Consider the following 17,373-nt stretch of genomic DNA (forward strand, 5'->3'; position numbering starts at 1 on the left):
AATGTGAAATTAGACCGAACTTTTAAGCAAATATAGTGAACTTTGCTACTAAACAAAAGTATATAATATTGTACGCTACTGTTTTTGCTCAGAATACATTCCAAACCTTGCTCCAATTAAACTTGTATACCACACTTTTGTATTCACAGTCTACTTCCACAGTTAAGTGCTCACAAGCACCGCAACCAAATGCTCTTGTCTTCACAGTGAAGTTCTTTCTGGTGACCGGGTTCTTCCAAGCTGCGTGGGTAAACTCCCCTCATAAATCTGTGAAGTGATGAAGGCTGAAGATGATCTTGGATGTAGCAGTGCACCGTGATGAGCGTTGCCTAGGAAACCCTCCCACGCATCGAAGATAAGGCTCCCAAGATGGCCGCCTGACGTAGGCTCAATAACCAAATTCTTTTATACCAGTAAAGGGTTCCTGGACCTTGACATCTGGGAAGATCTCCTGATATTTTCCGTGCAAGTTAGTTCAAAATTCCTGACTGTACCAGAGGACGTTCCTCTCATCTAAGTCTTTCAACAGACCCTCCATAGCAGGATTCAGAAAAGTGTAATGTCATAAGCGAGTTCCAAAATCATTTGAAACCACGCTTGAGAAGTCCAAAACGGGGTTATCTATATAAATGAGCATCTCTCTTGTCTCACTTTCTGAAGGACTCTCTCAGTTATTGCAAAAGGTGGAAACGCGTAACCGTTCGTTCCTCCCAACTGCGAATGAATGCATCCACCGCTAGGGCTCCTGGATCTGGCATCCAACCATAATACTTGTTCACTTGAATTGTCAGTCTGCTCACAAAAAGGGTATACCTTCAGAGGTCCCCAAAACCAAGATAACTCCCTGTAACAAACCTTGTTAGTCTTCACTCGCTGTCATCTCTCAACATTTATGAATTTCAGTCCAAAGATACATTCGCCTTTCCAGGCAATTACTCTGCCCACAATATTCGCTGCATTCCCTTAACTGCCCAAAAACCCCACACATCTAATCACAGTCCAGATTCTTTCGCCGCTAGGTAAGTGTAAGTTCTCTTAGACGTTTTGTATTTCCACAGACTGCTCTGGCGACTCAGACCGCCTGACCCAGAAGATGGGCACACACCTGATTACAAACAATATTAAAGGCTTCAGGAACAAGCTCTTTACATGCAGCGCTGCTTTTTACATTATAAAATCCAGATTATACAGACATTTACCCACACACTCTCCTTAGCTGTCCTACAATACACGGTTTCACTCTAAATGGACAAGGAGCAGCGTCATTTTTTTTTTTTTTTAAATCGGTATGGGTCAAAGGCATCATTTGTGTCAAAAATGTCAAGGGTGAAAACACAACTGTGAGCCCTGTTTAGGGTGTAAGATCAAGCTGGTTGGAAAATGTAATGACACAAAAGATAACCTTCTGGAGGTCAGACGTGGCCCTGATAAAATGGAAATAATACAATCATAAACTATAACATTCTAGAAATCTTTCCTACAATTCTCCTCAGGCCTCAAGGATGCCAGAAGATGTTTTTCCCACTAAGGGGTTTCGGATAAAGGAAAACAGGTCTAGTCTTTGGGGGTCTTACCCGGTGGATATCAAATCCAATGGCCAGGTTTTCTCCTTTTCCTTCTTTGCGATTGGTCTTTTTGGATTTTTGTTGAAGGCAGATCATCACCTCATCTTCTACTTTCTTCACATCAAAAACATACTGAGGAAAACACAAAAGAAGGTAATAGCAATTAGTTTGCAAAGTCCTCCAACCCCAAAGGACTATTAAAAAGATGCTTACTGCTCAGAAAGTAAAACATGAGAGGTTCATTGTCCAAATAACCATCATCCTTTCACATGCAAGAGCTTTGGAAATGCATCCTTATAACAGGACCTCGCAAGAGAAGTTGACGATATGAAAAATATTAAAAACCAGAATAAAGACATTTATAAAAAATGGTCCTCAAGTTGGTAAAAAATAATGTTTTTTTTTTTTATTTAGGATACTTTTAAAATGTGAAACTAGACCGGAGATGCAGCAATGCAGTGCACGGTGTAAAAAGAGGAATGCAGAAATGCAAAGTGTACATAAATGGATAAATGGAAATAAATCATGTAATACTTTTTTGGGCAAAAGATCGAATGTTAAGCTGGAGTGCCAAGAGAGTGAAAGCACTACCAGACATATGAAATGGGGCTACATAAGTTAAAAGGAAGGAAACCGCAACAAACATTTTCAGTTCTTTGCTAAGTTGATGAAGGCGTCAGATGTACAGCATTTCAGAATCTGGGCCCATTCAGATCGCTTTCCATGCAGGCTCTCTCAATTCTTTGGAAGCCGACGCCCAATATTTCACTGCATCCCTATATTTAAATCACCCTAAAATTTCGCAGGTTTCTCAACTCCTGCACACATTTGATTTTGGGTCGAGTGTTACCACTCAGCCCAGCATTTAGCAGAGTAAAATAGTTACTGGGTCCTCTCAATAACTGGGTTCGAGATTGGTGAAAAGTTAAAGGATTTATTACAAAATCACATTAATCAAGCAGTACAGAGTAATGATTAAATGCCATGAAGACAAATGCGGAGTACATAATCAGAGATTGAATAATCAGAAATTGAAATAACTCCAAGTCCCAGGAATACAGCAAAATCAATAGAGAACTGACAGCATCCTTGAAGGATATCAAAAATCAAGGCTCACCCCCAATACCAGATGTTTTTATACACATTACATAATTAATGAGCAAAAGCTGCACATTCACATTGGTTTGACTATTAATAACACAATCAAACAAATCACATAATACATCACTGAAACCATATTAGCACTATCCACCTTTCACAGATGTCTCCAGCAGCTTCTATGCTGTTGCTGTCCAGAGATGCACAAATCTATGACACATTAGTCAATAGCCCATACACCAATGTTTTCTACCAGGCCAGTCATTAGGAAACTACTGCAGAAGGCCTTAAAAAACGATATGATACGGGAAACAAATACACATTTCATTCATATTACATTGCTCTCGAAGGAAAATAACCAGTTAAGTCACAGTATCCTGTGCTCTGGGGAGACTGCAGAAACAGTAGAGAGAGAAGATACGCAGGGGGCTATTGACCGGAAGGGTGAATGAGCAAGAGCAGGTTGAACAGAACATCAGCAATGACATCCATTTTAATAAAATGGTGCCTCACGAAAATGTGGCACAACTAAACCGCGACAATAAGACACTTGAATGCATTTAATCAAAGAAGTTTTAAGTGCTAAATTATTAATTCATTGATTAAGACTAGAAATTCATCATAAAACTCATTAGTACACAAAATAATTTGTCACTCAAAATTGCACATTTTAAAAAACTTCTACATTTCCAAATTGGGTAAAGCGACATGGCTGGTGATTGCTCTCTGGTACCAGAGAAGTGTGTTGCAGGTAAAATAGTCTGATTTGCTGGTAGGAAAGTCTTTCTAAATGGTTCTATAAGTCAGAAATGTAATGGGGGTAGAAAGAGGGTGGGGCATGTTCAGTGTGGCTGATGATCAGGCAGAAGTGCGTAAGGAGCCAAGAAGAGGTTTACAGTGGAATCTGATAGGCAGCTGAGGAGGACGATCTTGCCGTCAATGTGGGTAGAACAAATGTTTGTAGAGTAGAGCGAAAGTTGTTGAGGGACAAAGACGCTTATCCTTCGGGACGTGTCAAAGCTCAGACAGATACTGGTCTATTATTGGTTCGGTCATCCCGAAGAAGGGTGAGAGTTCATGCAGATGCAGGACACGTAGCATAGTGGGGAAAAGAAACCCTCAAGGTTAAAGTAAGACAAAATGAATTTCTTATTACAACGTTCAACTACAAACATCAACAAAGGACAGTAAAGTGTAAATCAGATAATATAGGGAGAATTAGCCTACTATCAGTCAGAAACAAGATTTGGCACAGCCAATAGGTCTGATATTAGTCACCAGTCTTTTGACTTTGCCAGTGCTTGTTTTGACTTGGTTCTGGCAAACCCTTATTGTTGGGGAAGCTGCTGGGTCCTCGTCAATCTAAAAAAAGGTAAAACTACTTTGCGTGTAGATGTGCTCCTTGTGAAAGGGCAGACTGCTGTCACTCAGTGAAGATAGCCAATGGCTGAAGCGGGCTGACCCACTGCCCCATGCTGTATGCTGTAGTGGGCAGAAGAAAAATGTCAATGGCACAATAAAAGACCAGTGGATGAAGGGGGCTTGATGAAAGCCCCTTTAAATAAATATACATATAATTTTAGCAAAATCAAATGACTTGGCTAACACGAAACCAAACCAGCAAAAACTACAAGATTAAGGATGCCACAAAGGTTGAGAATGGAAAAAAGCAACAAGAGATGAGGACATTACTGAGAGTAAAGACAGCAAAATGATAAATGATATTGAGCATAAAGAACAAAAACCAGTTCGAATACATATTGGGCCTCTCCGAGATCTTACAAAATCAATCCCCATGAATGTTACAAGGATATTTCACATCATTATGGATATGCCAGAATTTCAAAGTGACTTGCAATATCCTATCACTTATAGCTACTTTCTTCCCCATTTCTCCTAAGCTAACCAGTAGTGTGACATTGCAGGATTTTACTTGTGCAAATTTTGCAAAATTAAGGGATGCACTTCACAAATTCATTCCGTGTTTATATGTGTTTACATCGAGTGAACCTAGCCGAAGGCAAGTGAGCACGGCACACAACCAGCAGCCATTTATCCGCCATTGTCCTGTGTCATTCTACAAGGATGCTCTTTCTTCTGATTTTCATGCCTTCCAGTAATTATGTTTGCCCTTCTATACAGGTTTGTGTAACTGCTCTCAGTTGTCCACCAATGGATGTAAATTAAATTCTTCAAACTAAATTATAGAAAAACTTAGATCCTCAACATAAAAGGACAGATATGTATTTGGTTACCATAGTTATGGCTGGAATGGTTGGGCTGTCACCTAGCTGTACTCCCTAGCTAAGGACCTGAGTTGACCACCAGCTGAAAGTGGTTACAACCTCCCACTACCAGTACAGAGCATTTCAGGCAAATCCTGTCTAAGAAATCACCCTCTCCACCTGGATAAATAATTTGAGGCTGGGCTACTTCAACAGGTGTGGGGCTTGACTTGAGGCGTCTAAGACATCTGCTGAATTGATTACAAGTTCAGACCTGCCTCTCAAAGGGGCCAGCCATTCAATATTATCACACTAGATTTTACTCTCTTCTTCAGATAACATCACAAACGATTCTTTAAGAATCAGGCTGTGATCATCTTCCAAGTTCTAGAAACCGGATATACTAAACAGAATGTTCTCCAAATCCTGGAAACTCACCATACATAGCAGCTTCAGAGAGATAGTAATCACTCTCGTAAATGGACATTTCTACCCTCTGCATCTCACTAAACCTCCCCGCACAGTCCCCTCGCTTCCTTCTCCAATCACCTCATTAAACAACTAATCATTTTCATCTTACTTCTGAAAATAACGAATCCTTAGAAATAAAAAACTATTCATGCAAAAAAATTACTCATCTATAAACTGAACAATTCTACCCATTTTCAACTTGTAACAAAAAATACCACTGATCCTACGAACTAATTTTGCAGGTATTAAAGTCTGCAGTACTATTTTGAAATTTCTAAATACCTCCATTTTCAACAAATTAATGGTGATGGATCAATTTTGGGCCTAAACAAATCACATTAGATCTAACTTGAGAAACTGTAGTAGGCTGACTTTATATCATATGCCTTCTACACAATCCAGTCCATTGCCGAACACTCATGAAGTTAAGAGATCATTTATATTTCAGTTCCTTTATCTGGACATCTGATCTTTCTTAAAAGTCTAAATCTAGTTATAAACTCTATATAACTGTGGATGTGCATAGTCAGAGCTCAATCTCCCTCAGCGTAAGGTGTTCAATTATCTATGCCTGGGGACATTTGCTCCAAATCAGACCCCATAAAAATGTGTTTAAAAAGGCTATTTACACTCCGCTATTGCACTTTCCTCCTCTTATGTCTGGTCTCAGTCTTGTCAAAATGCACCAAAGCTGCTTCTTGCGGCATGCTGGTGATACAGTAGCTGTATATAATTTATTTGATAAAAGTAGTTGTAACTAGCACAAGGAGGTTCCTGATCATGTAGGGTCAGCCAATATTTCCTACGCGCATACACATCTCGGCGACACAGATCGTTTTGCTCGGTTAGGAAGGGATTGGGTTTTTCCTTATTGAGAATAACTCTACTTGACCGGATAAGTCCTGTTAAAACAATACTGAAAAGACCATATGTAATTTGAAAGGTTTGGAAGCCCATACAGAGGCCACCACTTTTGGATGTTACCTGTGGGTTTTGTAAGAAGGTGTTCTTGTGGTTGACGCAGCCCCCACTGCGGTTCCGCAGTGGATCCTCGCTCTTAGTCCAGGAACCCCTCAACACCGCCTCTTCCCAGGTCTTGTGCACGCTCAGGTATGAAGTGTTGATGAGACGGCACATAATGATATCTGTGTAATACTTGCAGAAATCTTCAAATGTCATCCTAAAAAATAGCATTTTATACAACTGTTAAACATGTCTAATTCATGTATTCATATTCCTGCATTTTTGTTTCGCTGTGGAAGGATGAAAAAATATAGTTATTAAAAAAAAAATTCAAGTAGGATTTTATGTTGGTGGCGAATTCCTGCAAAAGTTTCCTTTAAGCAAATTGTTGAATTTAAACTTTATATTTACTGCGAAGTGAACTGCATCAGATATACAATTGTTCATAAGTATATGAAACATAAATATTAATCTGCAAAGTGAATTTACTTCTGTTTCCACATGGGAAAATGTTTTCCCTAGACCACCAAAAATCAATACTGAGGATTTTCTGAATTTGTGGTTGCAGAAATGTCCCCAAACTGTTGGAACTTCTTTATATTTCCAAATCCCATTTACGAGGGTTAAAAGGCCTAGGCAGTGTTCTTTGTGTGCACACCTCTGTATAACTAGGTGCACAAAACATTTAAGAATCAGAGAAAGATTCTAGCACAGCATCCTTGCAGGAGATATTTGCAAACTGGTGGTACAGCTACTGTTTACAATGATCACAATCAATCTAACATATAATTTCTTGATTATGTAAAGATCACTTCTATCTTTTACGTGGTCACAGTAAAGAAAAACGTGTACCAAAGACACTACTAATTCTATAGTCAAATAGTGTGTCACGGCGGTAGATTAATTACATTCCACCCATTATTCTATGAAACAATTCCTGACGAACCTCCAAGGTTTTCCAACTCACCAAAACTCTCCATCGTCTTCAACAGTCACTCCCAGCTTTTCTCTCTCTGATTTACTCACTTTTTGCCACTCCTCCGAGCTGCGGGAGAAAACGGAGTATTAAAGATAAGACAAGGACATAGGATGGGGTTTTACTTGTAAATGTTAACTGACCACCTTTTTTGAACTACCTTTTATGAAGTACGACAGATGTAATGGACGGAAACTCCTAAAAACAATCAACTGTGTGCAATAAAAAAAGTTTATAACATTGGCATGGCTGGCAGTAGGAATAATACATTCTCTACGGGGACATAGAGTCAGTGGGATGAGCAGTATTTGGGTCAAAGTTACTCTGTCATCGTTTGGGACAACGACGGACAGAGCGGGGTCTCACATTTACCTGAGCCAGGTCCAGGAAGAGGTGAGGTCCTTTCCCCGGGCACACTGGATCACACCAGGTGCCAAGGAGGAATTGAAACAGATGTAGGAGAAATATATCCTTTACTGTTATTAGTTCACTTGTGTGTTTTTATTATAATTTTTTCACATGTTTCTCACTAATTTGGCAGTAGCATTCTTTGAGAACAGAGACCCTGACGAAAGCCTTGGGTTTCCTCCCATAATAGGCTGAAACATGTTGGTCCTCTCGCAGCTATTTGTTTAAACTGAGTTTATGTTGTTGCACTGTTCTTGTTTTTAACAAGGAAGGGGCTTATGCCCAATAAAGTAATTTTTGTTAAAGCTCCCTATCCTGTTTTAACCATCACATTCATCTTCATTTTTTTGCACTGCACTTTCCCATCAGATCATCATCATTTGGTCTAATCTAGTAATTGTAGGTTATTACCCCATGCCAAAGATGGGGGTATGCCGTATGTCTCAATGATCAAGAGACAGAATACCCTGGCAGGATTACCAAATGAAAACATTGATCCATACAAGTTATTGATGGGAATCCATAATGGGTTTTGATTAGCAATTACAGGTGGCCCTTTTCTTGGCGATCTGGTCTGTTGTTCATAACTGTTAGCCACTTCTTTATCTTGTTGTACTTTTTAGACATGAAGGTATTTTGAAAGATATTCAGATCAGGTTTCTGATTTAGACCTCTAAGTTTGTTGTTCATGTTGTTCCTTCAAGGGGATAGAACTTAGACGGGTCTTTAAATGTCCCTTTAGCCCTCCGATACCGTTTTGTTAGTTATATCAAAGTTACAGTAAACAATGAAGTTTAAAAAAAACTGGAATTTACCACTAACAACCACATCATAATTAGAAATCAGAAAGGGTGACATCTTGTAAACCTGGTACTTGCTAACAACTGGATGAATGTAACCAAGATATTTTTTTTTATTGTACTTTATTTTACTTGTCCATTTATAGTATGCACCTGGACCTCTTGGTACGAGAGCACAAAATAACAGATATTGGAAAAGGGTTTGGGCAAGTTCTATCTCCAGAGCATGCTTGCTTTAGAATAGGGCATCATTATGATGCCGGATAGTTAGACTGCCGACCACTATTGCGGTGGTCAGGAGACCGTCGACAAGCATCAAGCATGAGGTCGGTCTGACCGCTATATTACGATGCGACTACCGGGCTGACGGTCGCAAACATGTCGGGGAATGCTGCAGCCATGGTAAAGGGCCGCAGCACATGTCGACTCGTACTGCACATCCTGCACGTCTATGTGCCATGCACCATGTCATGCACGGCACACAGAGGTGAGTGGGGGCCACCGCATGTGCCCCCAGTGCTACTTTTCAGTGACCCAGGAGAGATGGGTACCCTGTTTGGGGCCTTCCACATCCCTTTGCCACAACTTTTTCATGGTGGGAATCCAGCCATGAAAAGGCTGTTAAAAAGGGATAGCAAAATCTCGACCGCGGTGCCTTCCTCAGCACCACCGGCATTGTAGGACGCTGCTCCGACTGCCACAGTGTCGGGATTTGTGATCCTGGAGGTGACAGCGGTGTTGCATCCTACAGATTAGGGTCCGACCACCAGCATCGTAATGCGCTGATAGGCGAGGGGATGCCGGGGGTCAGGCTGTCACCAACAGCCTGTCAGTGATACGACCGCCTGACATCCTAATCTGGGCTGAAATAGACTAGGAATTGCTGAAAATGTTGAGGCCTGAGTTGTTTGGGAAAGACTGAAGGGGGCAGGGATGGGGGTAATCAACATTCAGAGACTAGGAAGTAAAGAATTCCCAGCTACAGTAGCTGCTCCAGCAGACTTTTTTTCTAGCAGTTGATGTTCTGAGTTTAGGGGTTATGACCAGCAGTGACCAGATATGAAGCTTTGTTGGTCAATGAACTTCCGTATGAACTCCTATTGCAAGTTGTGAAGAATTAAATCCTGGATAGCGTCCTGAAGATGCATTTCGTCATCTTGACAATAACACCACAGGCTGGGTTTACAAATGTCATTCATAAGCCTAGTATAAGTACTTGCCCTTCTACCACTGCATCTTTGTCCACAATTTAATGCTTCTTTCCATAAGTTCTGTTACACCTAGTAGGCTTATTTTGTTCCTTATTTACACCCCCCAGGACCTTATTTATTGATAAGGTAGGAAGAAGGTTCACAACCCTGACAAATGCCAAAGACCTGCTAGGCTGCTAGGAAGGGCAGAAACATGTTGGTAAAAACTATGGGGAGGCAAGGATCATAATATCCATGTCCATACCCCTCCATTAACTTACAGTCATTTGTTTTATCTATACCCAAGGTACCACAGCAATGAACGGATAGTTAGTGGTATACCCCGATATATTTTTAGATAGTAACATTATTATTCAGAAAAGAGAAGAATATCTAGGAACTCCCTCAGGACAGCCCAACACGAGGTTAAGTCTGCCCTGGTGGTATTGTCCTACCATGGTGGGACGAGGTGGCCTTTGACTAAGCATGTCACATTTAACCCTGGGCGTAGTTTGCGTAGTAGCGCTACGCGAAGTGCACTTCACACTGCGCACGCTACGCGAACTGCGTAGTGTGGTAGGGATATTCTGTTCGCAATGATTGCACAGTGCCGGATGCTTGTCCGCACTGTGCAATCATTGAGAACGGCATCATGCACAGTGCAAGCGGTCATTTCTGCCGCTTGAGTAGATTTGTACTCGAGCTGCAGCTTTCTCAACACGGACTGGTAGTTTCTCATCGCAAGCGGTCGCGAGCATACATGGCCACTCGCAATGAGAAACCTGACCTCCCTGCATTGAGCATCTCGCCGGGAGGTTTATTTTCCACGCTCGTGATCGGCAACTTGATGTTGCTGATCGCGAACGAGGAAAAAGACTCGTTGGGATGTTGATTTTGCTCACTCGCAGTCGCCATCATGAAGTTGAGGACCTCGAGCGAGCAAAAAATGCCCGCTACGCTACGTGTTTTGCACTGTGCTACGTGCGATTTGCGAGGCGCGTAGTTGCGAAAACTATGCACACTCCGCGAGCTTGGCGTAGTTTTCCTCCCAGGGTTAGTCACATGACGTGAGCGAGCCCACCTGGTTCAATTCTTTGAATTGCCACAAACATAATACTGTTCCATGCATCTGAAGAAATAAATATTGGACCTATACATCCAGGCCTCTCCTATGGGCCAAACATACCGCCGCCGTAACACCACCACCGCCTGCCCTGGACTAAAGTTGTAATCTGGCAGGCGAAAGACCACAGTTTTGTCGGTCTTCCAGGGATCGCCGCGTCGGTGTTGCGACGAAATCTGGACCTCAATGTTTTGGCTAAGTCAGGTCACTAACTATACATCTAATAAGTCCACATCAATAACTTGATAACCAAGCACAAACAAAGGCCAACTCTGCATGGTTACAAACTGCCAAAGAGTATTCCAAATCAGGCAAGGCATCAAAGAACCAAATGTATCTCAAAATACCACGTATTTTAGCATTTAATGTTCATTTAGATTTATATATTAGAAGTTGAGTTCCTATCATACAAAGCTTGTGTTGCATTACATAGACATGCTAGTACCACAGCATAACTCCAGCTTGATTTGAACATACCATAATTTTTAATACTGATCTGTTGAACAATTTGATTTTTTTATCTTTGGAAATAACTTGCGTTTGATCGAGTATCCACAGAAACAATGTAGCGAAGGATATATACACTTGAAAGATTATGCTATGTACAAATTAGCAATATTACCTATCACTCCAGGCGCCGTTCCATTCCTTCTCACCCCAGGGGTTTCGCATTCTGATCATGTCAAGCTTCTCTGATTTGAAGAAGGCAAGTAGCCCCTGTCCCAGGCGGACTTTGCGCACATCAGTGACTGCATAGGCATGACCTTTCACAAGGCCACAGGCCAGGCGTGATTCCATGTCAGCTGCAGATGTTGCCTAAACAGGAAGAAATAGATTAAGTAACCCAGATAATAAAACAGTACTCTATGGGGAGTGACTATTGATATATGATAGGACCTATATTCCGAAAGTCCTTAACCCCTGTCTGATATTAGAGTTTGGGCAAGCCACACTATATAACTTTTGCCCCTTTCTTACACTTGAGAAGGTATTGCTGAAAACAGTTGCAAGTCTGGTCAAACAAAAATATAATACATTGCAACACCTGATCTACTCAAAGGATCTGTGTAGTTGTACCAAGGGTCAATAAGGCAAATTAATGCCATGCTGTGGTATTGCCCCAGGCAGATGATGTCTTTTATTTACTTCTGTGTGGCTAACAAATGCACTGTGAAAGAAGCATGTCAGCTGTTAGATAGTCTGCAAACTCATTCCATTGTGCATTGAGTAACCCATTTTTGAGAAGTGTGAAAATATGTTGGATACGTGTACATATGTATTCTATGTTTATGTGGGCTTACTGTTTCAAACAAATATTACATACATGAGTATGTGAAGCCCCAGATGAAAGATTAAACAATTATGGTGACTAAACTAAGGGAACAAGGAATGAAACATTGGCAGAATTTGCAGACAAATTGTTGAACTCTAGATCAAACCAGTACATGAGAGTGGAATATGCAGTGTGCAGAAATGTAGGTGCTAAGAAAAAACTAGTGAAATGGAGTACGTTTTGGGGGCAATTTGTTAAAAGAAAATATAAAGATGTTAATACAATTATATTGATTCTCTTTTGAGATCAAATTCACTTCATATCTGAACCATTGACTATATTAACTCCAAAGCAGAAATTATTTTTTTTAAAAACAATATTTTATATCATGATATTTCATTGTCTCCAACGGGATTGTGTTGACTGTAACATGGTGGTCAGAAGTCGCTTGAAAGCTAAAATGGCACATTAAAATAAAGAACCAGCTTGGTCTCTTTTTCTGTGTACCAAAAGCTTGTTTGCAAACCATGGCAAAAGTCATACGTTCAAATTACTCAAGAGACTTCACCTAATAGAGGATATTGCAAACTAGACAACTTGTAATCGTTCAATATATTCGTTAAAGTCCAACTGGTTTGTAGTCTGCTTTCGCACCCGAAAGGTCACAATGAGCTTATTTGTAGCACTTCAGATCAAACAAATGAAGTTCAGAGTTTGAAGAAACTGGTCATAGTCCAGGAAATATATACCACTGCTTAGGTAAGCTATTGTTGACACTGTCTATTCGTCTGCAAGGGGCGAGGCACATGGTAGCAACGATGATATTTAAGATTATGCAAACTATATTTTGCAGGGCCTTCCTAAGCACCTCATATTTGCCCAGAAATCCATAATAATTTCCTATTACTTTGCAGCTAGGCAACCTAAAATAGATACACACAACAGACAGGGTGTTCAAAGCACAATAGAACATTTTTCACCAGGTCTCATGATCCTCTTCCTTTAAAAGGTAATGTAGCTTTGAAAACACGTGATTGTATTTGCAAAGGGCACAGTAAGATCCAGGAACCTTACATTCCAGATCAGAAAGAGAGCTCTAACATGTTAACACCCCCCCTCCACACTGATGTGACTGACTATGAAAAATGTACAGATACTCTTCAATTCGAGAACATGGTCTCAACAGCTTGTAGAGGCATTTAATAATTGACATCATCTCACTACAGAGCTATGTGAGATTATTGCCCAAGATTGCTTACCTAAAGGAACAGCCACTGGTGCTGTGGCTCCAGAACAGGAGTGATCTTGACTCATAAGACTGAATGAAGCAAGTTTCTTTGCCAAGGACCTAGTTCAAGATCCGAATATGCTTCTGTGTGGATAGTTTGAAGACTCTTTCTCACTGGGTAGACATACTCACAGTTGTTCTCTCAGATGCACTGCAGTATAAGCAATATTTCTAAAAGGACATCCATAAAGTTCTCATGCCCCACTTTAACAGTGGCTCATCTCCTAACAATGGCTCTGCCCCCAACCAGAAAAAAGTGAGGTATTCTAAAGATATAAGCACAGAATAGAGGAATTCTTTGGCTGATATCACGTTGGTTTGTTGCATAAAAATCATGATGGGCCAATTAACTGAACTGAAGAATATTTAAGTACTACTGAGTGTGCCTGAAATAAATATTGAAGGAGAACGAAGACTGGTAATCGTAGTGTGCACAAATGAGTGTATGCACCATAACATTAAAGTCCCACACAAAAATGGATTGTGCGGTCATTCTCAGATGTCCTGGCCTCAGTAGGCCATGCTTAAAATAGGAGACCGGAGAGACCATCGCAAACCCACTGTCCAGACTAGGCAGGCTGCGTACAACCAGTATACAGACTCAAAGCCCAGCGATACATAGCAACATCAGAGGGAATATTTTTGTGCACACACTTCATGGATATACACAGAGAAACTTTCTTTAACAACACTAGCACCTATGTGACCCACAGTATGCCAAACACAGAAATTCAGATTTCTATTGGTACAGCTGGGCAGTGCTAGCATCATATAAAGTCAGATTTATTCACATAACAGATACATTTAGTAGCATCTTTTGGCTTGGCAGTGAGAGAATGAAGCCGATTTTGGTCTTAGATCAAGATGGCCCACACACAGATCACATAAAGTAGAAGGAAACCTGGCATCATGACCATGCTTCAAACCATGTACCATTGCTTTTGTTCACCCCCTATATAAAGGCACCAGTTGGACTTCTCACCTTGATGGAGCAGCTGATGAGGCCTCCTCGGTTATGTACTTTCAGGACCCTCTCAAAGAAAGCATTCCTTTTCGCCTCATCAGCTACAAGGTCCCCTTCACTCAACTCGTAGTCTTCCGAAACCCCTCCAGTGAAGTCCACAAGTGCATCAGCAGTGTTTCCTCCATCCAGGGCTTCATAGCAGCCTGCTAACCTTGAACAAGCAAAGGATGCAGATGAGCCAATGTCTACTCACCAAATGAGAACAATCACACACTAAAGCAAAATCTGGAGGGAAAGGGGGACTTAAAGACCCACAGTTACAGAGGGAAAATGAAAACAAAATCTGTGTACGCTTAGTGCTCCTGGCTAAAAAAACACTATCTTAAACTGGTTCAAAATTCCTCTCATTGATTAGAGCCACGACATGGGATCAGGTGACAGCTATGACCAAGGATATTTATGTAGAGTTTGTCATTCTTCATAGTGCAGTTTTATCATACGGCCTACACACAATACTAAGCTTCACTCAAAATTAGTGAGGAGCCAAGTTATCGCCTTGTCAGGGGCATTGAGCAAAGCCACAAAGTGTCAATGTCCATTAGCAGCTGCAATGGAGTGAAAGCATTGCAAGATTAAAATCAAGCATTGGCAAAGTCAATAGGTCTCACCTTTGCGACCTTCTGGCTTTAGCGGTGCTTTTTAGTATGCTGTACAATATCGGTAAAAAGCTAAATGCCTTTTGCCAATTCTATGCCACAACAGCGAAAAAGAAAAATAATGCTTCATGACACAACTCCAGCATTGCACTTATGAATCATGACGTTATTGGCAGCTGTGTCATTCCGTAGGTGTGTTCTTGCCTAATTACACATGTGCTGGAACTTTTTCCAGCCGCTCCTCTTTTTCCTTCCCACCTTTACCTCTAAAAGGTATTCTTACACGTGCGAGGACTCAGCAGTTGGGGCAGAAATCTCTCCACATAAAAAGATAGGAGAGGTGGAGATGGAACCCCTGCACGCAGGTTTGTAAACAGCATTTTATAGTACATAGTAGTGCTATTGTAATACTCTGTTATGTGCTGCTTTTCTGCTCCTTCCCACGCACTGTCCTTTGCTTCCCCCCACCCACTCCTCCATTGCAGGCCTTCCTCTTATGGTCCTTTACATTTTTTTGTTTTAATTTTTTTATATTTCTACATTAAGCTTTAAGTTTTGTAAACTTTTACACTTTTCTCTATACCTTAACTGTACATATGGAGATCTCAGCTTCAGTGGTAAAGACCTATGCATACATGTGAAAAGTTACTAGTAGTAACTTTAAACGATTTCCTTATTTTTAAAATAATTATTACATTAATTTAAATATATATTGAATAGAAATTAAAGAAATCTATCTTTAAAAAATCTCAAACAAGGTACAATGCCTGTTTTTACTTATTATGCATTACAAAATATAAAAAAGTATGTATAGAAGTAATAGAAATTCATTTACTTTAAAAACATTGTTACGTTTATTTTAAAATTTCAAGTTAATAAAATATGTTATCATTAAACAATACTTATTGATAATATATATACATATTTTAACATTAAATTACATTTAGATACAAGTTTAAAAAGTCCCAAATAAGTTATTTTAAAACTTAATTTCTTATGTGGTTCTCTCTTAAATACAGGTCTCCATTATTTTCTATGTGAGAATGTTGCAGTATAAGTGGTTGGCTGAGTGTGGTGCTGCAGTTACTACTGCTCCTTTTTGGCTGTAGTAACTTTACACTTGTAAATTTGGCTCCACCCTTTGTTTACACTGTTGAGCAAATTTATACTCGTAAATGGTATATAGCCAAAATGAGTAAAGTTACTAAAAAAGTGTGGTAAGAATAAACAAACATGTAGATTTACTCATGTGTATATTTCTCTTTGGGAATAGGCCCCTGTGTATTCAAGGCACCACTGGCAGCTTACCAAAACACAGTATCACAATATGACTATAATCAGCCTCCATATCACCAGGAGGTTTGGTATACACTTGTCCGCATTTGCCCCAGCAGGTGGTAAATCTGTGTGTTAAATCTCACATTAAAGGGACTGTCTTGCGGAGTAAGACACAGTAAATCGGTCTACGAAGGTATTCCCCATTCCCTGTAATGCCTCTCCTTTCAGACCTCTCTCTTACGACGGGTGTGCATTGTAGTCTGTCGGGAGGGACTGCACTCTACTGTCAGATGTCTCTCTCAGATGATAGTTGTGCATAGCATGGTGTGTGGATAGACTTGCCTCTCCTTTCAGACCTCTCTCGTATGGCAGGTGTGCGTAAAAGTAAGAGGGGAGAGACTGGACTCTTCTTTCATACCTCTCTCTGAGATGATGGGTGTGAGTAGTAGTTTGTGAGAAGTGACAGGCCTCTCCTGTCCGACATCTCTCTCAGATAACGGCTGTGCATAGTACAGTGTGTACAATGACTGGACTCTCTGTTCAGACCTCTCTCTCAGATGATGAATGATCTTTACAAGGTCTTGATCTTGTTGTAATAGTGGCCAGTATTTTTGAATGCTTTGTCTTATTTTGTGTGCTTCTTTGCTGAATGTCAGTATAAGTCTTGGAGTGGTTTGCTTGTCATCTTTTGTGTTTCTTTTTCTCTCAATTTTTTTTACGAGAATTTCTGTTCGTGTAATTTCTTTGATTTTCTTAATGTTTTTGTTGAGATCTCATTCTTTGTAGCCTCGCTTTTTGAGTCTACTTACACTTTTCATGATTTCTTTTTTTCCGTTTCCTCATCTTTGGAGCAATTGTGTCGCATCCAGATGAATTCCCCAAAGGGGATGCTTCTCAGTAGGCGTTTGGGGTGAAAGCTTTCGGCATGAAGGATGCTGTTCATTGCAGTTTTCTTTCTGTAAAGAGTTGTCTGCATTTGCTCATTGTCAATATAGACTGTGGTGTCTAAAAAGTCTACTTTGTGGCGGCTGACAGTGCAAGTAAAGGAGAGCCCAATATTATTTTCATTCAGTGATTTAAAATATTCCATGAACT

At 40.4% G+C, this 17,373-nt stretch overlaps 1 protein-coding gene across 1 annotated transcript in view; it reads right to left on the bottom strand.

Annotated features, from left to right (window-relative positions):
• CAPN5 (calpain 5) overlaps positions 1–17,373 on the bottom strand; it is a 581,017-nt gene that overhangs the window by 46,849 nt on the left and 516,795 nt on the right. The window contains exons 5-9 of the mRNA XM_078658512.1: positions 14,363–14,555; positions 11,442–11,635; positions 7,290–7,367; positions 6,344–6,539; positions 1,575–1,697 (exon numbers count right to left, since the gene is read on the bottom strand). Of these exons, the coding sequence (XP_078514638.1) occupies positions 1,575–1,697; positions 6,344–6,539; positions 7,290–7,367; positions 11,442–11,635; positions 14,363–14,555 (784 nt within the window). The remainder of the gene's footprint in view (positions 1–1,574; positions 1,698–6,343; positions 6,540–7,289; positions 7,368–11,441; positions 11,636–14,362; positions 14,556–17,373) is intronic.

The sequence above is a fragment of the Lissotriton helveticus genome, chromosome 8, assembly GCF_964261635.1.
Source record: "Lissotriton helveticus chromosome 8, aLisHel1.1, whole genome shotgun sequence".
Lineage (NCBI taxonomy): Eukaryota > Metazoa > Chordata > Amphibia > Caudata > Salamandridae > Lissotriton > Lissotriton helveticus.